Source organism: Ciconia boyciana, chromosome 4, assembly GCF_034638445.1.
Source record: "Ciconia boyciana chromosome 4, ASM3463844v1, whole genome shotgun sequence".
Lineage (NCBI taxonomy): Eukaryota > Metazoa > Chordata > Aves > Ciconiiformes > Ciconiidae > Ciconia > Ciconia boyciana.
This window is the reverse complement of record NC_132937.1, coordinates 83,291,459-83,318,146: the sequence shown is the minus strand read 5'-3', so window position 1 is coordinate 83,318,146 and position 26,688 is coordinate 83,291,459. Positions and strand designations below refer to the sequence as shown.

The 26,688-nt window shown below is 39.5% G+C and overlaps 1 protein-coding gene across 8 annotated transcripts in view; it reads left to right on the top strand.

Annotated features, from left to right (window-relative positions):
• SNCAIP (synuclein alpha interacting protein) overlaps positions 1 to 26,688 on the top strand; it is a 95,465-nt gene that overhangs the window by 55,170 nt on the left and 13,607 nt on the right. For all 8 annotated transcript variants that reach the window (XM_072860418.1, XM_072860417.1, XM_072860416.1 and 5 more), the window contains exons 4-8: positions 6,308 to 7,170; positions 8,845 to 9,024; positions 12,098 to 12,211; positions 17,524 to 17,649; positions 21,611 to 21,780. In XM_072860418.1, coding sequence (XP_072716519.1) covers positions 6,308 to 7,170; positions 8,845 to 9,024; positions 12,098 to 12,211; positions 17,524 to 17,649; positions 21,611 to 21,780 — 1,453 coding nt within the window. The remainder of the gene's footprint in view (positions 1 to 6,307; positions 7,171 to 8,844; positions 9,025 to 12,097; positions 12,212 to 17,523; positions 17,650 to 21,610; positions 21,781 to 26,688) is intronic.

The following is a 26,688-nucleotide window of genomic DNA, read 5'->3' as shown; positions in this document are numbered from 1 at the left end:
TTGCCCTTGGTCTCGTTGAACTTCATGAGGTTCACATGGGCCCAGTCCTCAAGCCTGGTCAAGGTTCCTCTGGATAGCATCCCTTCCCTCAAGTGAACCAACTGCACTACTCAACCTGGTGTCACCTGCAAATTTACTGAGGGTGCACTCAATCCCACTGTTTATGTCATTAATAAAAATATTGAATGGTACCAGTCCCGGTACCAGTCCCAGTACAAGTCCCTGAGGAACACCACTTATTACTAATCTCCATTTGGACATTGAGCTGTTGTCTGCAACTCTTCGGGTGCGGCCATCCAGCCAATTCCTTTTACATCAAATAGTCCATCCATCAAACCTATCTCTCCAAATTAGAGGCAAGAATGTTGTGAGAGACCATGTCAAAGGCCTTACAGAAGTCAAGATAGATGACATCAGTAGCTCCTCCCTTGTCAACTGATGCAGTCACTCCATCACAGAAGGCCACTAAGATTAGTCAGGCATGATTTTCCCTTGGTAAAGCCATGTTGGCTGTCTCTACTCACCTCTCTGTCATCCGTATGCCTTCACATAGCTTCCAGGAGGATCTGTTCCATGATCTTTGCAGGCACAAAAGTGAAGCTGACTGGTCAGTAGTTCCCAAGGTCCTCCTCTTTACCCTTTTTAGAGGGTAAACAATTGAAGCCTAAATGGTAAAGAAGCTTCTTGTTGTGTTGTCAGCAAGGGCAGAGAGTACCTCCCAGTATTGTGTACTGGGATTTTCCAAGTGCGTGCTGACAAGGTCTTGAGGTAAAAGCCCCCTGTCCTGGTTTTGGCTGGGAGAGAGTTAATTTTCTTCCTAGTAGCTGGTATAGTGCTGTGTTTTGGATTTAGTATGAGAATAATGTTGATAGCATGCTGATGTTTTAGTTGTTGCTAAGTAAAGTTTACACTAGTCAAGGACTTTCCAGCTTCCCCTGCTCTGCCAGGTGCACAAGAAGCTGGGAGGGGGCACAGCCAGGACAGCTGACCCCAACTGGCCAAAGGGCTATTCCATACCATATGGCGTCATGCTCAGCATACAAACTGGCGGGAGTTGGCTGGGGGGCAGCGATTGCTGCTTGGGGACTGGCTGGGCATCAGTCAGCAGGTGGTGAGTGGTTGCATCACTTATTTTTTTGTTTTTCCCTGGGTTTTGTTCCTCTCACTCTCTCTTGTTATTTTCCTTTTTATTATTATTATTGTTATTGTTATTATTATTTATTCAATTATTATTTTATTTCAATTATTAAACTGTTCTTATCTCAGCCCACGAGTTTTCTTAGTTGTGCTTTTCTGATTCTCTCCCCCATCCCACCAGGAGGGGGGAGGGTGAGCGAGCGGCTCTGTGGTACTTAGTTGCCGACTGGGGTTAAACCATGACACCCCCAAACAGTGTCTTCTCTTGTCTCTGTCAGTATTGCACTTTGTTTCCAGTCTTTCTACTGCCTGCAGGCAAGTGGTGTTTTTTCAGGGTGGTTACGTCTTCATCACAGCATAACTTAAGATAGAAGGCATCTCTGAAGGCCATCTTGTCCACCTTCCTGTGCTCAGAGCAGTGCCATTTACATGGGATTGCTCAAGGACCTATTCTCCAAATGAATGCTGCAATAAAAAACATTGCAACCAAGTTACTTTGGGGAAGTGTTATTAGGCAAGCAACCATAGTGCTCCCACTTCTTTATCAGCAAGAAATAACTGATTCAACCTCAGAGGTTCATAGACCATTGAAAGATCTATCAGGCATGCTAAAATCAGCAGATACTCTTACCATAATCCAGGACTATCAGCTCCAGGGCCCAAGCAGCGTATTGTTCTCCGTTACTCACAGTTTTACTGTGGTTTGTGAGTGCACAGGTATGGAGTTCATAGAAAACAAAGGTTGAAATGCAGAGAATCTAGAGTTAGCACAGTCTGGATGCAGGTCAGGTCATTAGGTGGAAGCATTAATGGCACTGATTACTGATAACTGTTTGGATAAAGGGAAGTCTTCCAGTTTTTCTCCTGGACAGTGGTTCAATGCAGTTGACTATAGAGTATTGCTCTCCATCCTGAGAAGGAACAGAGATAGCAAGCTAAAAAGGCTCAAGGATTTCATTGAAGGCTGTAGCATAGCCATGGGCATCACTGGTTGTCCCCTACAGAAGAAGAGGAGTGAATTGATACTCTCTTTCATTCCTGTTAAACCGGTGTGTAGGTGTCAAGTGACCTAGTAGAGCAACATGGACTCAATTGCCAACCAATCTGCAAATGACTCGGGTCTTTACATCCATTTTCCTGCTTGCCTGCATCACTGCGTGTTGTATGTCCCAGCTGTTCAACAGCAGCGTTCATGACTACAGAACATTGGTCAAAGCATAAACCTAAATAAGTCCATGGTGATGGTGACAGAAACACACTGTTAGGAGTTTGACCATTTCCTCAGTCAGTCAGTGCTCTTTGAATGTGAGTCATTCTGGGTTCATGAAGATCTGGCATAGTGACATCTACAAATACCACTCTGCAGCATGGTCAGTTCATTTTGTAATGGTACTGATGGGTGATATACAGCCTTTTGCCACTTCCTATTTGTGTCACCAGTGCTGTAAACTTCATGAAGCCGTCATCATTTAAAGAATGTTAGTGTATCCATATGCCAGGGGGGCAGGCTCTTGCACGCGCTGCAGCAATGAATTTCAGTAGTAGTTTCCTTGTAGAGCTGAAGTAAAAGCTGAGTTCTTTGTTATTTTGATTATACTCAGGACAATTTAAAGGTATTCTGATGTTTGGCATTAGATTGTATCACAGAAACTGCCTGTCACAAGGGTAAAGTTTCATCTGTGCGTGAGGTAGTCTTGATGGTTGGACAAAACTCATATAGTTACCCTATAATTTTACAGATGCTTGTATACCAGGTAAAACTCTCCCTCTCACCTCCCCATGCCCTAGATACAGAGACGATGTTGAAAAATACTCTGAAGTCAACAAATGCTTCCAATTGGAAACATGTTATAATGATCTTTTTTAGAAAGTTCAAGGTAAATTTTGATTTCTAAAATAAAATCTGATGATGTGATTGAATTGCAAGAGAAGTTGCTTCCTAATTGTCCCCTTTTCTGATTATTGGCCCCCAGTAGTTCTAGGACATCTATAAATAAATAAATAAATAAGTGTCACTATAAATAAGCCTACAGGCCTCTTTATTCCCATTTTGCATTTTCTCTTCCTCAAGAAGAGCATAGAGCACAATATATTGTGAAGAACTACTTTTGCAAATTTGACCCTTGCAGGTTTTCATCAGATACTTTTTTCTTTAGTGCCAAGGAAATGCTTTGGCACTTCAGGTCTATCCGACAGCACAACAATTTCTTACTGATGTGAATGAAGTCTCCCTAGTTTTTGTGTTCCTCTCTCTTTTTACTTCAGCAACACAACAACGGGCTCGTCCAAATCTCTCATATTAGTGAATACAAGTTAAAGAAATAATTTTGACAACATAGTTGGAAGCAAAATTTCATCATCACCTTTTTACATATGAGATACTGGTGCACAGAAGAGATATGGCTTATCCCAGATTATATCAGAATTATTTGTCTGGAATCAAGTTAGCTGCTCCACATTCTAGTCCCCTGCCTTAAGCTCAGACCATCCTTTACTGTTGGTTGTAAAAGAATCAAACAGTATTTATTGACCCTGAATGTTGATAGCCCCTGCCTGAGTTCATAAGTGTGGAGAGATGAGCAAGAGGCTTTTCCTCTGGAGCAGCTGTTGAAGACTGCTCACATAACTCCTGCTGTGCTCTTGCTTTGGAGGGCATAGGCAGCACTTGTTTTTGCTTCTTCGGGGAACAAGCATCAGAAAACAGAATGGAAGAGATTCAAGCCATGCCCTGGTCCACTCTGGCCTGTGGTTTCAGTGTTGTGTAGGGGGAAACTATACTGTAACTGCCTAAGCACTGATGCAGCCTATACAGCACCCAAGCAGAAAATAGCACAAAGAAGGATTGTGTCTACCAGTCTGACTTGCTTTCTTCCCTACTGCTATGTGGTTAAATGCTATATTCTAATCCTTTATTAAATGCAGTGTAAATGTCATCCCAGTTAAGGGAAGAATAAATTCATAAGTCAGTAAAAATATTGCTAACTGTTCTCAGTGTTCTGGTTTGTTTTCTGGAAAAACAGTGTTTATAAAGAGATGTTGGGTAGAAAGACAATGAAAAAATGGAATTACCTTACTCTGCTCTAACTGTGGTGAAAGAAAAGAGAAATACATGACTTTACAATGATCCAAGACCGATTTGTAACAAAGGTCATTGCTTCTTTGCAGTGTCCGATTTTACAATTTTATCATCAGTGGTTTATGCAAATGCACGTTATTAAGGTTAGAAAGTGGAAAAAGCCAAGCAACAAAATAAATGTAAGCTTAAATAAAGTGACGACAAACAAAATGTTGATGCCTTTTCCTCTGTCTAGACCCCTGTGTTGAAAGTAGTGTTTTCATAAAACTCAGACAGAATTCATTTCCATACTGAGTGCTTAATAGTTCCTGTCAGAACAAAACAGCTGGGAAACATATGGTATCCATTTCCCTGTATCACTTGGAAAAAATTTCACATGTAAATAAAACCAACGTAAAAGTGTAGGCCTTTGAACCTAGAATCTTATACAATACATAAATAAGTCAGTACAGTGCGTTCTTTGTATTGGCCCACTAAGTTACATGCCTTTTGATTATTATTATTTTTATTTCTTCTTCGGAAATATATTCTTAAGCGCTTCCAAAAGTATTAAGGTAATTTTCAGACATCCGAAACTACTAAGCTATACTAATCTTTCACTTCAGACATTAATGTTGCACTGAAAGTGTATATATCTGTTTCCTTAGGAAGGTGTTCATGGCAAATTGTGTGTTTTGACCACAAATTAGATCCCACTGATATGCAGTTAGCACGTGTAATAAATCTGCTTTGTTTAAACAGTATTCTTGAGTTTCAGAATGCATTAACTCTTAGTGTACATTGAAAGGGGCATAGAAACTGCCTAAAGGTTTTAGTGGTTTTAGTGCTGTCCCTCAACTGAAAATAACAAAATAAGGAAAACTCTTTCCCAGAGTTCCACTGATTATGGAGATCATAAATATCACCAGCTGGGACTGTGTGAAAGACTGCAGGTTCAGTAGGATTGAGTTCAAATTCAGTAGCATTAAGAGTTCACATGCCTTGAGCTCCCTTTCTTCTCTGCAAGTCGGATTCACTGGTCAAACTCCATATCCTGCAGTGCACTGAAATAATGGTCTGGAAGGTCCAGAGCCACATATATGTGTGTGTGTATATATATATATACATGTTATATATATGAGGGATGGAAAGTTTGACAGAGAAGACCAACATATAGAGAGAGGCAAAGTGGAAAAGGAAACATCATACCTGAATAAGTAGGCTTAATTTTCAGATCAGAGAATCACAAAATCATTTAGGTTGGCAGGGACCACATCTAGTCCAATGCCCCAGCTTAAGCAGGGTCAGCTAGAGCAGGTTAAGCCCAGGACTGTGTCCAGTCAGATTGTGAGTATCTCCACAGATGAGGACTCCACAATGTCTCTGGGCAACCTGTGCCAGTGTTTGACTACCCTCACAGTAAAAAAGTGTTGTGTTCACATGGAATTTCATGTGTTTCACTTTGTGCCCATTGCCTCTTGTCCTGTCAGTGGGCATCATGGAGAAGAGCCTCACTCCCCCTTCTTCATTACTTCCCATCATATAATTATACACAAGGATAAGATTCCTCCTGGCCCTTCTCTTCTCCAGGCTGAACAGTTCCAGCTCTCAGTCACTGTTCATATGAATTTCCAGTTCTTGAATGAAAAATACATCTCCCAGAGATAACTGGCCTTAAAAATTAAATTGTTGTTACTGTTGTTAAAATAAATCCTCTAAAAAGTTTTGACTATCCCTTTTTTTGACCTCCCAGAAAAGTATCCTACTCTTGTGATGTGTCTCTGTGCAATAAAAAAAAGGCAGAGTGCAAACTAGCATAGTTGGGCAGGACCTCTGTAAACACCACTAGGCTCTTACTGATGTCCATTACTTGATTAAAATTATTTCTAAGTGATTACAATGTATATCCTGTTTGAAGAAAGTTTCTTTTCTGGAGTGTCAAATTATTCAGCTTTTTTGATAGGGATGCTATTAAATCTGCTTAGATATGAACGTGGCATGTTACCATGTAATTCTTGTTTCTGGTGTTTGGCCAGGTATATATTTAAAGCATGCTATATCATATCACACGTCTGGTAGTAATCACTCCTAAATCACATTCCTCTATTTCTCTAGTTTCCAGCAGCAGCTGGAACTGTGGAGTCTCAACTCTTATCGGAAATGCACAGAAACCAACAGGAATTGCAGATGTGTGCAATAAATTCAGACCAGTGAAGAGGGTTTCCCCATTAAAGCACCAGCCAGAAAGCTCTGAGAACAATGAAAGTGATGACCAGAAGAACCAGAAGGGAGAATATCAGAAAGGCACTGATTCTCAATCTGCACCTCCAAATGATGACCAGAGCCCAGGAGAAGGAGAGAGCCTTAAAAGCAAAAACATCGAGCCCGCTGTTCTGCTTGGGGAGCTGGAGCACTATGACCTGGATATGGATGAAATTTTGGATGTGCCTTATATTAAATCAAGCCAGCAACTCGTTCCTTTTACAAAGGTAGCTCCTGAGAAAAAACTTTTGGGTCTGTGTTCAGCAGTGAATGGTCTTAGTGGCAAGACCTGCTCTGCAGGGAACACAGAGAGCTCGCCTGCTGGCGGGACGCAGTTCTGTGTGCTGTCTCCTGTGAAAGGCTCTCAGCTGAGAAAAACGCAGCCCATTGTGCTTGATCAGCACAAGCATTTAACAGAAGAATTAGAGCTTTCCCAGCCTTTAGTTAAGTGTAGCTCAGCCCATGAATCTGAAGCCCAGGGTAAGGGCTTCCTCAGCAGGACATTTGTTGATCCTCATGCTCACAAAACTGAGAAGACTATGCCAAACTGCCACCTGAGGACTTTCCACCTGCAGACAGCAGGGGCAGAAAGCAAGCAACTAGAGGAACTGAGTATGAACTGGAGCAGTGCAGGGGGCCTAGAAGAGAGGAGCGAAGAGGTGAAAAAAATTAAAAGCATCTTAAACATTGTGAAGGAAGGCCAAATATCTTTACTGGTAAGTATTATCTTTTTCATAAAACACATAGAATAAGGGCAATCTGTGATGTGGTTTATTAAGCCAGCAAAGCTGATGAAGTGCGTATTTTAAACCACTGCCCTTTTTATCTTGTACGCTCCTTAGAAATTGAGCATATGGGCTTCCAAAGGGAAAGTTTTAATCTTTAAATCAAATATGTAGCAGAACCAAGATACTAGTTTTATGTACACGTGGCCAAGATTGCTAGTTTATGCAGTACACCAAAATCATATAGAAGGCAGGCATTTTAACTATTGAGATCACTTAAACACCGAATTTAAATCTTAATTGAGTTTTGCCTTTCACAACGTTTGTGGGTCGCTTTGTTCAATTATTGCTGGTTTACCTCAGTTGTTATTTAGAGGCTGATGATGGGAACAGAGGGGCTTCTGTTGTATTCTGATTATTATTCAGGAGTGTTTATGCTGTCTTGTTGCAGCAGCATTCTCAGGCAGGAGCTTTCTCTAAAGCCTCATTGGCCTCTGACCCATATGAAGTTTTTTAGTAAATTCTAGCACTGTGATCAGGCACTATCAATGATGGTTTCCAAAGTAACTAGATGCAAGTTAACACAATGATGCAGAGCATGTGATCTCCACTCAGAATGGCTGGTGGGGGCACAGTGTATGTATAAGAACTGTTTTTGTTATAATTTTGTTTAGCTTCTCTGTTTACCAGTCTAGCTCAAGCACAAAGGCATTGCTGTTAACAAAGCAGCAAGAACAAAGGCAGATATTCAAAGACTAGACAGAGGCAGAAGAGAATATTAGATTGCTCAGTAAGAAATAAAAGCAAATTAAATTCACCCTGAAATAGGAATTGGGGGGGAAAAGAGGTCATCATAGGCAGGTAGATTGAAAGAAAATGCATTTTTTTTCCAAAGAGGTCAAAACCTCTGAATGAAGTAGACTCATCAAACAGTACTCTGGCAAGTCTGCGCAACTCTAGGAACTTATCATTGCTACTCCTTAACTCCGTCTTCCTTATTCCATTTTCCTTCTGGAGTTTCTCAATCCAATTGTTTTGTCTCAAAAATAGATTTGGGCAGAAATAATATATTAGGTCATGGTTGTGTAGTACTTTGGGTTCGTATTCCAACAAATTTTTTCATGGAAACAAGCTATCAAATAAAAATCTTCTGTCATGTGTTTTAACTACATTTTAGATTGTGCTTAACAAAAGATGCCACTTTTGTGATGAACAAAATTAATCAGGAACTTTTTTTAGGAGTCATGGATGTTTTCTGTTCAATTACTCATCAATATAATGCCCCCCCAAAAAATAAAAAGGAGAGAAACCAAACGGAAAATAGACAGAAATTATGAACATGTGGGTATTTTTGCAGCTACTTCATTGATCAAACTAGTACGAGGATTTAAAGCTACTCAAGATCTTGCACTGTTGTATGACAATTGCATGAGAAGGAGAGAAACTACACAGTGAATCAAGCCAGTGAGCATCCCACCTCTATCCTTTTGCTAATAGTAGCCAGGTTCTGTAGAGTGAAGTGAAAAGCTCCTGGTTTTGAGTTATAAAAGAACATGACTAAGGGGAAACATCTTTGTATTTGGCTTGTGTCTTGGGCTGTGAGGCTTAATGTTCTGTGTATCTTTTTATCCTTAGTTGTAACTAACATGATGCCGTTTTTAACAGCCACATTTAGCAGCAGATAATCTGGATAAGATCCATGATGAATGTGACAACAATCTGTTGCACGTAGCAGCATCAAAGGGACATGCAGAATGCCTGCAGCATCTCACTTCTTTGATGGGTGAAGACTGTTTGAATGAACGAAACATTGAGCAGCTAACTCCAGCTGGATTAGCAATAAAGGTAACTTAGTCTCTGTCTCTACTGTAATGTGACATAAAGGTCATTTAGTTTCTTTCTGCGGTGGCAGTTAGTAATACATCCATCAGGACATTATTTTTCAAGTGTTTTGTTAAGTGAGAGCAAAAAGAAGTGTTGGCTGGTACCACATAAGCAAACAAAAATGGATTACTATGCAGGATACAATATCAGCTGTTTAACACCGACATTTTATACATTGTTGTCAATGCCTATACATTAATTTTTAAATCAGTTAACTGACTCTAAAAAAGATCGTTATATTTAAAGGAACTTCCATTTAACTCAGACTCAGTTGTTTCTTTAGAGAGCGTAACAGTTTCTTGGTTTTTTACAAATACAGGTATAATCTTGTAAGACAAGTATGAGAACATGTTTACAAAGCATAAAAAACCTCTGATCCACATCTGGAGGTGAAACTTCTTGGGTGTCTAGAACAACCACATCAAAGTTAAAATGTACATGTTACAGAACAACCTGTCAGAAACTGCAAAAATTAATGTCAAAGCTTACAGGAAAACCTATTGTGTAGTAAAATGTGAAAATTATTGGTATTGCTGCACTAAAATAAAACACAGTGGTGTACAGGAAGGCTGATAATGTAACCATACTGATTCTGGTTCTTTAGTAAGTGAGACTGAATGGTTGAATGCCATTCCTTTTAGCCACTAAGTACCTTAGGAAGAAACAAGGAAAGGGGTGAAATATAATACAAGAGTTTCTGTTTCTTCCGGGGTTTTATTGTTATTTGCTTCTTGGGAAAACTTTAGAAACTGACAGGGGACTGGTGGATTCCAACCTGCAGGTTTGTGTCTTCGAGACGCCATTTCAATGACCTAGGGCCCTGGTGCAGGTTTCAGGGTTGGGTTTTTTTGATTTTTCTGGGACAAGCCATATGAATATAAAATTAAACTGACATCTAGTTGTACTAATGAAATGCTGTTATAAAAGTAAGGTATTTAGCTTCAGTACCTTGGCCTGTGTCCAAACTGAATAGTTACAGTCTGCCAATTTAAAGTCTTACAATTTTAGTTGTAAATAGTTTTCTTTCTTGTTTTTCAACCTAGGTATATAATGTGTTTATAAGTCAGTAAAACCTTTTGTCTTTTTCTCCAGAAAGGTTGGCTTTTTTAATAATTGGTTCCTTTAGTTTCTCTAATACTTGAGCGTGCTTTGACATTCACAGAGAAGTGTGTAAATGTAATGGAGTTCTTCATGTAAGTGAGCGTGCTCAGGCCCAAGTGTTTCTAATGATGACCTCCATGGCTGGACTTGTCCTGGGACATTGCAAATTTTTGCAAGAGGCTTGAAGTAATCTGTCATAAATAAACTTTGTAGATCTTGATCCTTACTCCCAAAGTGGTTTTGCACACTGATAGAATGGACTTTATTCTTCTTGCTCTTACTTTATACCATTGTAACTCCCATAATGTTATACCCTGTGGGACATGCACGTATGTTCCACAAGAATGATGACTATCAGAATGGAAGAAAACTTGTATGCAGGAACATAAATTTCCATGGAAGACAATTTCAACAATTTAGTGATAATACATAACATTTCTCAGTAAGGAATGGATTAATTAAAACTAATTCTTTTGATTTAAGACCTCTTTCTGACCTTGAGCTATGGGCTAGAGAGTGAAAATCGAGCAGTATGTTATGGCCAGTCGCACTGTCATACTGATAGTTGATTTTAACTAACTGGAGAAATCCTTTCCACATTAGCAAAATTATCTTATTTAGCAGGTAATTAAGTTTATTAATTCTTTACCTTAATTTTGAAAATACAAAAATATTTTACTCTGTTGTGATACACAGGAAAACAAAATAAAAAGTTATTAGTTAGTCATGCTTACTAATATTTGAACCCAAATATGATGATGAGGATTTTTCTAGTGTAATAAAAAGAATACAAGTAGTTTCATTGTTTTACTTCATTACTGAAATTGAGAGAAATAGAGGAAAGTAAGTAAAGTAAAATGGAGTGCATTTTTGTGTTTATATACATACATTACATATGGAAGGAATAAGACGAATATAAAATTAATTCTATTCCAATTTTTCTTTCTCCCATATAACATTAAATGGGTTAATATTTATTACATTCTTCTCATTCTTTTCGTAAAAATAAAAATGAAACTTGAAATGGATATTTCTTTCCTTCTCATGATAGCTTTTCCCATTTGATGCACCCAAAGAGTTTTTTATGTTACGTATGTTGACCTCTGTGAGGTTTTGACTGAGCAATTGAAATATTTGTTTCAGCTATGAAGTATATAATAGCCTTTATGAACATGAAAGTTGAAAAGTGAAGTAAGAGCAGGCCAGAATGTAGGTCATGCCAAACTGCATTTGCCAAAGTACCATCGCTGAAAAGCAGCTGCAGCAAGAGAAGCTGCTGAAAACTCTTGCCTTTATACTGGGCCACAAGCATGCTCTGAAGAATATGTTCATCTGTTTCCACAGTATCAACATCCCACTTCACAGTAACTTGCAAACTACTGGGAGCGTGCATAGCAGCTTGGGAATCTTGAAACTAGGCTGTAAAAGGTGTTCGGGGCAAGAACCACCTCCTTGTTTGTGTTTGAACAGTATCTATTACAGATAGGTCCTAATGCATGAGGATTAGGTGTTCAGATACTACATACGTAGGAATAACTTAGGAAACATGCATTTGGATTTAAGTTTGTAGGGAAACTGTTCACTCTGCTCCAGCAAATAATCTAATTTAGTCATTGAGCCTTGCTGTACAAGTGATAGAAACAGAGCTATGGTTTTGCTCTGAACAATCTGAGAGTAGGGGCCAGACTGTGTATGTAATACTATTTGGCTGCCACTTTCACATTGCCCATTTTGCTGTAATCAATAGCCAAACTATAAGTGATGCAGGACAGCAAGATAAACAAGTGCATTACGTGAGAGCAGATAAAAGAACACATTTTCAAACAAACTGGAATTTCGTAACACTTTAATAATTCTGATAAGCTTTTCTCTGTTTGTAGATGTGTTTAGAACTGAAAGAGCTGGTATTTAAATTTCTTTTTAATTTGTTTAGAATGGTCAGCTGGAGTGCGTTCGGTGGATGGTGAGCGAAACAGAAGCTATCGCAGAATTAAGTTGCTCAAAAGACCATCCAAGCCTTATTCATTATGCAGGTTGCTATGGCCAGGTATGACTTTCATTTACTTTTTCAAATAGATTATTTAGATGCTTATATAAGAATTTCAATTTAAAGCTTCTTTGTCATTTTGTGGCTTCTAATTACAGGTGTTCTTAATTAGTTCAAATATAGCAAAATCTTTTCCTACTTAATCTGTGTATTTTTTTCAGTATTTTCCCTCTTAAGTCTTCTTTTTTTTTAAGCTTTAAGTAATCGCTAGGAGAAGACTAGCTGGCACATTAGGCCAACCTATCAATCCCAAGAACATCTAGGGAGATTAGCTGTCATGATCATTAGGGGACTCTTAGGACACATCAGAAAATCATCAAACATTTTGGGATAGTTCACATTCTTGTTCCAGGAGAGACTAATGTCAAAAAATTTTGGCAAATTGTAACAATTTAGGAATTCGGTATATTGGCAGTGAAGTGAAGTGTGGTGAAACTTGAACATCATCTGTCTAGCTCTAGCCAGTTTTATTGAGAATTACATATAAAAATACGTTGTAAACTAATCCTGTTCCACACCTAACTTATCTATAAATTTAATGAGGAGGAACCAGAGAAGTACAGCATTTTGGTGCTTTGCTAATGTCTGGGGAAACATATACCACTTAATCGCACCACATTCTCTTCCCACAAAGTCTGTTTTTCCTAAGCAGACCTTGCAATAACCCCTCTTCAGAGAACCTTCTCCAGGTTCTACTACACAAGGAATAGTGATCAGTTATTCTTCTCTAATCTCTTTGGCAGATGGGCCACTTTATCACCCAGTTTCTTCCACAGACATTAAGGATAAATGCAGAAAACCCACTATTTTTTTGCTAATGCTTTTTTTTCTCTTACTTGTTAAGAGAGAACAAGCAAAACATAACCACTAAGAAAATTATCTTTTTCTTTCCTGTACAAGTGTGGTTGTTTCATTCAATGCCGTACAATTATCGTGGCATGTTTCTGCTGTTAACTGATCCTGTCCAAGCATGAATTTACTGGAGGGGGAGGGAAAGAGAGGAGGCAGGTTTGGAAGGCTATGGAGCTGGAAGTCTACCCTTTCTCCTGCTGTTCCCATACACACACAGACACCCTTGTTTTCATGCTGTGCGAAGGCCTCCATTGCCTTTTCTCCACTCACCTACTATGCAGATGTTACTGGTGCAAGTTACGACCCTGCTGGATATCCTGATTGATTATGTCCTGCTTTCTGTAGGAAGTTTGGCCTGTAAACCTAGCACTGAATATAGGGACGCTGGGAGCCAGATCAGAACTGGATTTCAGAAAGGCGTGTTTGCTACCAGGCAGAAAAAGTTTGGAAGAGAAAGTTTCACGTGAACTTACATTCATATCTTCAATTGATTAGCCTAATTTTTTCCTCATCTCTAAAGATATTTATACAAACCAAATCCAGTGAAGCTTTGGTTTTTTTCAGTGAGCTGTGCTGTCTACTGCCAGGAACAGATCTGGCACACTTTATCTAGCCTCTTTTCAGAGCAGGACGGAAGCTCTACCAGTTAAGAAACACCAGCTACAATCAGCCACCCGTGAAATTTAAAAAGGTGATATGTAAATTGCTGCCAAATTTTCTTAGTTAGCTGAATGCCAAAGAAAGTTCACATGTAATGTCAGTTATCTTTTTTTTTAGAATCCATAAACATCTTGCAAACATGAGAGAATGTTGAGGCTGAAGGGATGCCAGACTATCTTACCCAACTGTGTTAAGAAAAAAAAACTTTTAGAAATTCAAATGTGTAGTTGGCGCTATCCTCGAAGCTTTAATTTATTTTGCCATTACTTACATGAGAGATAATCCATGTAAACACTGGTCTTGGCAGAATTACAAGAGTAATATTTTTAGAAGGAAGACCTGTTATTGAATCATTTTCTAAAAGAGTCAGTCCATCCATTGTTTCCCCAGGCATTAGGCATGCGCACCATATTTTTCTTCGATAAATATAATTTAGAATGGGCAGCAAAAGGGAGTTTGTAGCAAAGCTCCTATGTTAAAGGTCATCCAACCACAGTCATAGCCTGTCTCCAGAGATGTCTCAACAATATTACAGTTGTCCAATGAAAGAGGGACAACATAAATTCATGTGATGGAAGAGGAGAAGAGCTTAAAGTCAACCTGTAGCCTGGTCAGAATACCTCGTAGCAAGGGCTTCTTTAAGCATGGGATTATGCAAGAAGCAACCATGGTTGTTGACAGGCCTCTCCATGCCAGACATAAGTCATGGGTACATGGCAGATTGTGTACCAGCTGTGTCTGGCATAGTCACCGTGTGACAGGAAGGACATGGTGGTGCAGTCCTAGGTGCACATAGTAGGTCCTGACTAAGACCTTCCCAGGGCTGTAATTTCTTTCCAACACGGATGCTGTGGTAGCATGGACTGCACAGGTAAGAGACAGAGGGTGGGGAATGCCAAGGGTTTGTTGCCTCTGAGCTCCAGAGAGTCTAGGGGGACTTCAGGGAACAAGAGCTACAGCATGACTGAGGACCTAGAAGGGGTTCTGTGCACCATTTGGCAGTGGTGTACTGCTGGAGAGCACAGTGGGGAGGATGGTGTGACATTCAGATATGCAAATGCCTAACAACACACCTTTTTTACACCTCAGGATGTTTGCCTTTCTGCCTAATGTAATTTTTGCAAGGATAATGTGTTATTTTCACTACTTCTACTCCTCTACTGTGAAGAGATACTGGGAAGGGCAGCTTATTTAATTAATATTGAGTGATGGGGCTAGGATTAGCTGTAGAGTCAGTACTCTTCACCATGTGAATCCTTCCATTTGTAGTCCATTTAATGATTTAAATGGCCTTTGTTAGTTGTTCTTTCTGCTTCAAAAGCCAGCTGATGGAGCCAAAGTCTGCAGCCTGTCCCAAAACAGAAATTATGTATTGTGACTTTTTCCCAGAATCTTTTTTTAGGGACGTTTGAATTATTGTAGGTCTAGAATATGCCAGAGGGATGTTAACCACTGCTACAACATAAGACCATTGTAGGTCTTAAAATTGTCAAATATACTGAATAATTAATCAGTATTTATCAGTTCCTGTTACATAACAAATATGTGATTATTTTCCATTATCTTAATCTCATGAATTTTCTTATTATCCTTCATTTTGTCTGAATAAATTGAGTTGATGACTATAAACCTATTCCTAAGAACACTTTTTTCCCAAATACATAATGTGAGTGTTACTGAAGTGATATATTTTGATTTATCATGTTTTCATTTTTCCTACATGTAAGTGAAGAAAATAGTTGTTTTCTTTTTTTTTTTTTTGGTCAAGGATACTTTTGCTAAAAAATATTGTCATTTTAGAGAAACACAAACTGTTTGAGTAGGCCTCTGACTTTGTGCCTGTGATCAGTTGATGCACAGACAGTCCTAAGTACAGATGATTGCATTTAGCCATCCAGGCACTTGATTTCTGTGTTGATACAATAAATTACTAGAAAGCATCATTTGCTCCACGCTGATTGTGATCATAAAATTACAGAACATGCTTAACATTTTGGTCCCTATTATGTTCCAAAGAAATATATAATTTCAAAGCTATAGTCATCTTCCAATTCTGCAGAGGAGTTGTGCTAAAATATTTTTCTTCTAATTATTAAAACATAAGGGCAATTCATAGGAGTAGTGTAATCCTTCTTCACTTCTGGCCAACACCACAGGCATCTCAAGAAATTGCTCAAAAGTATTTTAAAAGGGATATGTGATCTGAAGTCATCTCTCCATGCTGGCTGTCAGCTGGATTGGGCATCCAGCCAAGGAGAAGTAAAAATACCTATCCCTTCACCCTGTAATAAAAACAAAACTGCTGTTAAAGTGGAAATATGAACAAGATAAGTTCCAGACAGACTAGCCCTCTGAAGTAGTAAGCAGAGATCCAGGTGCTTGAATGGGCAGAATCATTTGGAGGAGACCTAAAAGAGACAGAGGATCCATCTCCTTTTCCTTGACATTAAAATTTCTGTGGTACTTTTATACAAAAAAAAGAGGTTTATACCCAAGGTTCCTAGCTAGAATTTCCTTTCCTCATTTTTATTCTTTCTCTTTCCTACCCAGTTACTGCTCAGAGTCCTAGACATGCTTTCAGTACTGTTTTATTTAGGTACACTTCACTCTTACAGACCCACGTATCCAACTGTGGGTGATTATGTACTTATGTATCACTGAAGCTGCTGAAGTGCTGCAGGTTAAGTTTGTGCATTGGTGTTTGCCTCACCAACACTAGAATCTACAAAGAACTTTTGAACTAGAGCTCCTAGCCAGTATAACACATGATACGTATCAATGGAAGATAAGAAAAAATACATGTTTAAATAAAAAAAATTTAAGCTAGAAAGTAATTTTATTCTTTTCAGGTCTTCAGGTGCAAAAAGTGGGAGTACAGCTGTATTCAGCTATCGTTTAATGGACCTCACTTTTTTATGTAATCTACAGATTTATTCTAGATTTCAATATGTATCACATTCAGCAGGGTACAATGACGTCTAATCTGAAGAGGCATGGAAGGTTCCTAGAAAGAAGAAGATTTTTCCAAATAAACCTGCTGGGGAAAATAAGAAATAAAATAAGCTTAGCGCACCTATATAAACTCTCCATTCTTAGAAAAGAATACCCATATAAATGTGTGTTACACCTGCATACACACAAAAAAAGTGATGTTAAAAAGAATTAAGTTGGCACCTCAGTTTTGGCTTCCAGACTTCACTTGCAAGTTTTGCAGTCCAGGTCTCCCCATCCTTCCCAATATGCAGGCACACACAAATGGGCCATTAGTCAATACACTGAGAGCTCAGGATAGACAGATTTCCTGGTTTTAGTTGTGTTACTTCTCCTCTTGTGCAACAGCCCAGAGCTGGGGCATGATGATAGATTTGAAGAATCTAACTGCTCAGCTCTGTGATCTACACATACTCCAGTTTTAATTTTCCAAAGAGGCTTCTGAAGTTTCACCAAATTTCACAAGCTGATTTTCAGATTGACACACAGGCTGTTCTGCCTTAGGTCTCCTCTCCAAGATACAGGCATGCAAGCTTTTTAATGTACAATTTCTCAGAATGTATTACAGAACTCATATTTTTCCTATTATGTCTTTTTATAAAACAAATAAAGTATTTTGGTTTATTTCCTTGAAAAAAAAAACCAGAGGCAGACCCATGATACACTAAGTCCTACAAAGTTAAGAGAGACTGGAAACAAGAAATTATTGGACAGTATTAGTAACAGATGACAGTACCAGTATTCCTCTAGTACATTTAGCTTTTCATTATTTATTATCTTTTGTGACATCTCTTTCCCCCTCCCCCTAGGAGAAAATCCTTCTGTGGCTTCTGCAGTTTATGCAAGAACAAGGGATTTCACTGGATGAAGTTGACCAGGATGGAAATACTGCTGTTCACATAGCTGCTCAACATGGCTATCTAGGATGCATACAGGTAGAGTGATAGCTATATCAGAAACCTCTTTACATCAAACTTGAATGACAATAACCATTAAAATGATTATAGATCTTACAAGTCGGAATAATTATTGATACATTAAAATATACTAGAAGGAAAAACTTTAAACTAGCAGGGCTCAGACTGAAATAGCAAAAAGCTGTTTTTTGGATTCTGTTCTCAATTATGCTATTGTTAGCCTAAAGTAACTGTTGTATTGCAAGAAGAAAGCATGATTATATTGTTTATACATAAACAGATAGTGTGTATGTTTTTATGTTACAAAAGGGCAGCCATAGATATGTGTACTCTTCTTACTGTTCCGATATTTTCCTTCTGTTTCTTTTCCAATGAATAGTTGTAGCTCTCTGGCTTAGGGGAAGTCTTACAGATAAGTTTCTTCTATGTTGAAGGATATCTGCCTTGAGTAAACCATCCTTTCCAGACTTGTAATCTTTGAACGTATCTATGCTAAACAATGCAGCGTAATGGTGATTTCTAACTAATGCTTAATGAATCAGCTTGGCCACTGAAAGCAATATAGTTCTGTTGTATAGAGCTGCTGAAAAGGGTAATTTGTCCTGCTGAGAAGGCTTACACAGCTATAGTACTTTTAGGAGCCAGATCTGAATAAAACAGTTTGGAAACCTCTGTACAGTACCAGTGTTCAATGCAGACATACCAAAAAAGCTGTAGGGTTGAACTAGATGGCTAGGTGAAGCGTCTCAACTTTGCGTTGAATTGCAGATGTACCCTCTGTCCATTAAAGATACTAGAACCATTAGTCACAGGGGTACATTTCAGTATTTGGTGTTGTCATCACTTTGAGTGAAAACTGTTTGGAGAAGAAATAATAATAAGATTATTCCAGGAGATTGCAGAAAGGTATTTGAGAAACAAATTAGTCATTGGAGAAGAATAGATAAAAGAATAAATAACCACGTGGCAGAAAGGCAAGAAATAGAAATCAAAGTGATCAAGTCAAGTAGGGGAGGAAAACATGTCTAAGAAGGAGTAGTACTTCTCAGAGTCTAAGGACTCAGATATATATCACTGAACATGCTAATCCTGTTACCACACATGAACTGATCCACAGCACCTCTGAGGCCACTGCAAATATAGAAGATTTGTATTAGTTCAACCCTAAAAGAAATACAGCTAGTCAATTCTCATTAACTAACCTCTTCAGAGAGCTAAATATATTTGTGCACACTGTTACGTTGAATCTACAGATGCATAGCTGCTTATTATAGCAGTCTATTTATATATATGGACACAGAGAAGACATAACTCCATAAAAGCCAGCTTGAGAGTCTCACGCAATAAAAAAAGAAAAACAGGTGACAGTTAAGCTAAAAGAATAGACTTGAAAAGAACACAGTCAAATAGATTTGGAGGACATGACCATCTCTGCATTTTCTCATTGATGGGACATGTCTTTCTTTTAAAGATGTCAGGAATGGACCCTGTACAAACTCTTAGGAGAATAAAATAAACAAATCATGACATCCATGCTAAATCTAGTGTTTTTATTATGTTATTGCAGAAAATGGCTACGATCAGTTGGAAAAAAGTTGATAGAAGAAATGTTTATGATTTACTCATGGGGAGCACCGTTGTGGTAGGGTGTGTGCTTAGGGTTGCTAACTGAACAGTGCCTCATCAAGATGTACAATGCATTTGAAGGAGAAATGAGAGTAGATGATTTTGAACAGAGCAGTGACATCTGCAGGCTTTTTTGATGGATAAAACTAAACCAAAAAGAGAATAGCCCTGCTTTCCCCATGAAGAATGAAACTTAAAAAATGGCTTAGAATTTTCAATATGATTTTATTGTAGATAAATACACAAATCAACAAGTGTTTTGTGTTGAAGTGAAGCCATGAGAAATAAATCATGAAAATATCTAATGACAACAAAAATATACAATGTTAGTAATGTCACCTTATTAACACCTCACAGTCTTAAGTGCAATTGATGTTTTGTTGTGCTGTGAAACAAAATAAGCCCTCTGCCCGGTGAGCTTATAGTCTAATTTAAAACAATGTACAGTGAACAATCTGGTAAAAAGAAAGAAGTGATAAAGGAGGCAGAGAGATTATAAGTAGCAGTACAAAAGATGGAGGGTCAGAAGCTGTCAGTGATTCCCCAGCCCTCTCATTCACTGTGGTTATGATCAGGTGACACTCCTATCGTGTTCCAAACTATAAGATTGCTTTCTGCAGGATCATAACTCTCCGTTCTTGATTTTCTTTATTGGCAAATAATACCAAATTCATTGACATGAGATGCAGTGCAAGATTGTTCATAAGTTTCCTTTCTGCATAGATTTAGCAGACCAGACAGACCACCATTCCTCTCTTCTGTCAGCAGATGTGGAGGTCTCTGTGCCTGCTGTTCTGAGTCAACAAAGCCACTCCAATCCTTGGTGGCTTACCAGCTCTGCTTGGATAAGTCAACCAAGAGCTCAGCCATGCAATTCCTCTTGTGCGTGTGTATGTGTAATGTTAATGATCCTGTAGGTTTTGGATGCATTATGGTTTTGTTCAGAATTTTTTCCAAAGTGCTATGAGCAATGTGTGTCTGAACATTGCTGAGAACATTTAGGTCCTATTCTAGGCTCTCCAGTAAAATCAATAGTACATAACACTGATTATCACAAACAGAACAGAAAGAGTGAAGGTTTGGTCTCAATTCTTGCTTCAGTTATTGGATGTCTTGAGGTCAGCCTGACAGAACTTCTTTTGCCATTACAATGCTCTGGATTCAAGTCCCAGAGGTAACTCAAATGTCATGCTCACAACCTGGACAGTTCTCCAGCAACAAGCTAGGGCTCTCCGCTAGTGCTGTGAGTAACACAGGGGTATACATCAGAGTATAAGCCATTATTTTTCTTAAAGAGTAAAAGCTGACACATATTTGAGCGTCTCTTTAAAAGAAAATGGGGGGTAACCAAGCAAGTGCAAAGCAATGAGACTTCTTTCAGCATTAAAAAAAAAAAACCACAACCAAAATTTAAAAAAAAAACCCCGAACAGATTGAAAAATTCATTGTACAGATTTCTTTCTGCAAAAAGAAATTTTTGCCTCTCTGACCTAAAGGAGTTGTTTGAAAGTATGTGCCATACCTTTCATATCCAAACATCACTTGGCTAAGGAATCAGGACATTGAGACTGCTGCATTGACTGTTTTAAACTCAGGGATTCTGCTGTGCTAGGAAATTGAGAACTAAACCACAAAAGGAGTCAGCAAATACTGTAGCAAAGACATTCCTAAAATGAGATTCTAAGGGTGTGTTGCAATGTTTTGCAGTGTCGAGATCCCAAGAACAGCAGATACCAGCCCTAGTAAGCCATTACAGCTCATCACCACCCTCTATAAACTGGGTAGCAATGTGTTCATGCTGCCCTGGACCCTGATGTTATCTAGCACAGATGTCCTTTGAATTGCACTTCTGCGTCTTCTTTTCTAGGTCTACCATGTGCAAAGTTAGCACAATGTTCAGCAATGCAAAGACAGGTACATCTGCAAAAGTTTATTACTGTGGCTCAATAGGTGCCTAAATGTTAAATCCTCTGTTTTCATTTGGTGGTCCCACTCACTGTATGAATGCTACAAGTCATGCTATGCTGTACAAATGAACAGAAAACAAATTAATTGAGTAGAACTGCAAGGGAAGAGGAAGGAAGAATATAGTCTTCTATAGTTCTTCTGAACCACAGCTTACTCTTCTGTTTTATCCTTGCACCCAAGTGATAGATTTTAGTGGTGTGTGTTTTGAGTTCAAGCTGCATACGGACTTGTCAGTGGCTGATTTTTAAAAATGATTGGCTTAGACCAACATTTTCAAGCATTTTATTCAGGAGTGCTTTGCATCCTGCCGTTCTTGTGGTTGACCAGAAGTCACAGCAGAGACTTACACTTACAGGTGTCAATGTTTCCTTTTGTGTTTTTACAGACATTGGTTGAATATGGAGCAAATGTCACCATGCAAAACCACGTGGGAGAGAAACCCTCACAAAGCGCTGAGCGACACGGGCACACCATGTGTTCCCGCTACTTAGTGGTTGTGGAGACATGTATGTCATTGGCCTCTCAGGTTGTCAAGCTAACTAAGCAGCTGAAGGAGTAAGTGTTTCCAGATTGTTAAAATTGTTAGCAGAAGGATCATTCTTAAAACAATGCTCTACTTTGTCTTCAATTTATTAGCAGTGTCTGTTTTCTGCTTCTTATATATTAAATTTTCTCTTATATATGACATTTTCAAGTAATATTTCTACCTTATTTCTCCACTCTTTCCTGCTCTCAAGCATTTGCCCCTTCACCTTTAGCCACTCAGTTTTTCAGCTGTTCTATTTGTGGCAGTTTGCTATGAACATGGATGAACGGAGTGGGAGTGGACAAGGGTATGTAGGAAGCGATCTGGTCCCTTTTTCCTTTGCATACCTTGGGATCACACCATTGCTGATCATAATTTCTGTTCGCATAGCATGCTTTTATATACAGTGAGTGGCTTTTCCCAGTTACAGTGCTGGGTGTTGATGTTGGGAGGAATAATGGAAATATTAGTTGGAGGGGGTTTTTTGGACTTGGAAGGTCACCAAAGCCCACAATGGCTACTCAGGAAATATCTTATATTCTTTTTTTTCTTCATAGGAGCTGGTTTTAATATTTTAGTATGGATTTTAATAAACGTTCTGTAAATAGCCTGCACTTGGGTCGCAATAACCCCATGCAACGCTACAGGCTTGGGGAAGAGTGGCTGGAAAACTGCCTGGCAGAAAAGGACCTGGGGGTGTTGCTTGACAGCCAGCTGAATATGAGCTGGCAGTGTGCTCAGGTGGCCAAGAAGGCCAAGAGCATCCTGGCTTGTATCAGAAATAATGTGGCCAGCAGGACTAGGGAAGGCTCTAGTGAGACTGCACGTCAAATACGGTGTTCAGTTTTGGGCCCCTCACTACAAGAAAGACATTGAGGTGCTGGAGCGTGTCCAAAGAAGGGCAACGAAGCTGGTGAAGGGTCTAGAGCACAAGTCTGATGAGGAGCGGCTGAGGGAACTGGGGTTGTTTAGCCTGGAGAAAAGGAGGCTGAGGGGAGACCTTATCGCTCTGTACAACTACCTGAAAGGAGGTTGTAGAGAGGTGGGGGTCGGTCTCTTCTCCCAAGTGACAAGTGATAAGACGAGAGGAAATGGCCTCAAGTTGCTCCAGGGGAGGTTTAGATTGGATATTAGGAAAAATTTATTCACCAAAAGGGTTCCCAAGCATTGGAACAGGCTGCCTAGGGAAGTGGTCGAGTCACCATCCCTGGAAGTATTTAAAAGACCTGTACATGTGGTGCTTAGGGACATGGTTTAGTGGTGGAGTTGGCAGTGTTAGGTTAATGGTTGGACTTGATGATCTTAAAGGTCTTTTCCAACCTAAATCGTTCTATGATTCTATGGTTTTGAAACATGAATTTATGCAATTGCTTGCTTTTATGGTAGGTGCAGTTTCTGTGACTTAGCATGTCAATAGGCTCATAAGGTAAGACTCTTAGAAACCATCAGCACTGACCTAACATTGTTCCAACTTAGATAGATGATCAAGAGCTTGTCAGCTACCACAAGCCATGAAAATGGCTTCTGGCAATCCCATGTTTAGAGGAGACCATATCATTTTATGCAAGTAGCATGTGGGTAATGGTACTGGGTATAAATTACAAGACTCTGTTAGCAGGGGAGCTGCAGGGGCGGCCTCTATGAGAACACGTGAGTGGCTGCCCTTTGCCAGACTCAACTAATTCCAGCCGGCTCCACAACAGACCCACTGCAGGACACAGCTAAGCCCATCAACCAAGTTGGTGGCACCTCTATGAAAACATATTTGAGAAAGGGCAGAAAATGCCAGAGAGGAGGAGGGAACAGAGGACTGACAAACAAAGGGAACAGCAAGGTCAGAGGAGCAGGAGGTGTACCATGGTGGAGCAAGCACAGCTGCAAAGGGATGGTCGCCCATGGAGTATCCATGCTGGAACAGGTATACCCCCTAAAAGGACTGCAGCCACAGATAAGCCCACTTATCCACATGGATAAGCCAGTGCTTCCTCAAACGGACTGCAGCCTGCAAAGGACCCACACTAGAGCACAGGAAAAAATGAGAAGGAAGGAGCAGCAGAGAGAAACTGCTACACATGAACCCTGACCTGTGCTGCTCGTTGCCTCACTGGTAAGACTGAGTGTAACCTGCAGCAATGACAAGAGAGGAGGAGAGTTGTCTGGAGTGAAGCCTGAGAATGGGGGAGAAGAGGGACTTGGAGTGCAAATGAACCTGGGAGTGAAGCTAAGCCTGGAAAAGGGGAGCATAGGTATTTTAACTGTCTGTCCTTTTTTGTTTCCCAACACCTGAATCAATAAAGAAATATGCTAATTGGCAATGAATTAAGTTAAATTCCCCAAGTTGAGTCTCTTTTGCCCATGACAATAATTGGTGAGTGATCTCCCTGTCTTTATCTTGACCAACAAGCTTTTTTGCCTCTGTTTTTCCTATTTTCTGCCCCCATCCCACTGAGGGCTGGAGGAGTGAGAGACTGGCTGTGTGGGTGGTTGGTTGCCAGGTGGGGCCAACCCATTACAGTGACACAATTTCTAGTTTCAAACTGGGTGTCTTAAAAATAAGAGTAAAAATTTTCTGTATTGTTAATTCATCCTTTTGGTATAATCAGGTATCTATTTTGTACTGTTTTTACAGCAAAAGGGGTGTGTAGTAGCAGTCCTCTCTGTCATTACAGAATATCTTCCCGCATTTGAAGTATGCTTATTTTTATGTTTGTACCTGTAAGTTTTACATTATAAAGGCATTTTCTCTTTGTGATGTCTTCACTCCTCTTTAACATTTATACTCTCATAAATACAAACAGTGAACTAAGGATTATTATGATTTTCACAGTTTTCATAATTTTACAGTCTGACACTGTTCACTGGACATTTCAAAGTACCAGGTGTTTTGTAGTTGGTTCATTTGCTGAGAAATACTAAAATATATAAATCAGCTCATATAAAGGAAAAAACCAGAACATAGGGTATTTTCTGAGTAGCCTGCATTAGCACCTGACTCATCTCAATATATAAGTTAAATTTATTTTCCCCATAACTCAGCAGAAAAACACCGCACACACCAGTAAGTAGAAATGGCAACCACAGATTCTCCATGTCTCATTTCTCTTCAGTGCTCACCCAGTACTTGATATAAGTGTTACCTCTCATATGGAAAAAAAAGACTTGTTATGTCAGTCAGCAGGCTGTTTACCCCCATAGAAATACTCTAGTTCTGACTTTCCTGACAAAAGCATTAACACTTTTCCAAGTCTCCCGCCTGTCATCTCATAGACTGCATGCATAGGAAGTCATTTAAATGATTCTTATCTGGCTCCTGATGGGTTCCTTTGCTTGTCTCAGCTGGAGTTAAATCTGCTTCCCTTCAGCAGCCTGTTTTTTCAGGCTTCAAATTTAGCTCCAGTAAGTGCAGCAGCAGCCTTTTCTTCCTCTTCTACAAAGAGATGCAAGTCTCTTGTGCAACCCTGTTGCAGTTTACTGAGGCAGTGAAATATTCTATTTTCTGCTTGAAAGAACAGCTTCTGCATGGCTATTTGGGCTGCAAGCCTCAGGCCATGAGTGGCTCTGATAGAAGCAATGGACCATGTTCAGAGGCCCATGCTCAGGAGCCAGAGGGGTTGATGGAAGAAGACTCTTGCCCTGTTTAGCAGCTCCATCCTGCATAAAAATCCAAGGATGGTACGAACTACATGCCTGGGGCAGCTTCTCAAGGGGCCTTACCTCTAGCATAGCAGGAGAATTCATTGGCTACAGCACCTCTGAAGATCCTGCAAGCATCAGATGGCAACAGATGGAAGTCCAGTTTACAGGCTAAGTCACTTCAAACTGCTGCTACATAGGAATAGCTCCAACTTGGGCAGCTGAGCTGGCTTTCCAGTATTTTCTCCACCTACTTCTGCTGGTGTTAATGGACATTGTTCTAGAGACAGAGTAGTTATGATTGTATCATGATGGATTACTTGAGTGGTCAATATCAACACAGAAAGCCCTTACATGCTTCCTGGCCTTCCCTCAGCTGCTGTAAACATGAGCTGATCATGCAATCTTCTTTTATTCTGGGTGTCTTATTAGCCAGGGATAAGAGCCTCTCTCTGGTAACACTGTATGTCCCCAACCACAGGAAGACTGGAATGGTTGATATTGTGCAAGAAGAACAGCAGCGCTGAAACTGTCTTAGATCAGCACCTAGCAAGACCTATCTTCAAAGGTCCGAAACCAAAGAGGAAGCACCATCTTTCATTCTCTTTTTATGAGCTCTTCCAGTCATCAAGGCAACATAGAGCAGTTCTAGAGAGAAGTTATCCCAATCCATCACACTCTTTGGAGCCATTCCTGAAAAGAAAGCACAAAAGCAAAACAATGAAATCACTTTGCCAGAGTTTTCACATGTTGCAGGTCTTTAATCCAAAGCAGCTCAGATGACAAATACGGAGGAGTATAGCAAAACCTTTTGAGTTGGGTCTAAGTCTCCATTCAGAAAGAAAAGCCTTTATGTTTGAAAGAAGGAGATAAATGGTGACTACAAATGTTCTATCAAATCTTCCCAAGAGGATTAACTGAGACTTTTCCACAAAAGAGTGAAGGAACCAAGCAATTCTTTCCATAGATAAAAAGGAAAGTGGCCCACAAAAACTGCTAGTACTGGCTTCAAAATGAAAGCTTTGGTTTGCATCTCTTGCTAATTATGGAAGTTTGGTCAATTCCAGTAGGACTTTCTGAACTAAAAAAAATGCTTAGGACAGTCACAAAAGTTTCTCACAGAGTCTATACAAAATATTGGCTTTCATTTTACTTCCTGAGATCTCCATAGGTCTTACAATCTTAGTTATTCCCTCACTGATTTCATCTGTCTAAAAGAACCTTAGTTGCCAGTGTAGAAAATTCCTACCTGCACAAATACATGGTTTCTAGCACTGATTACATTAGCAGTAATGACTTGTATT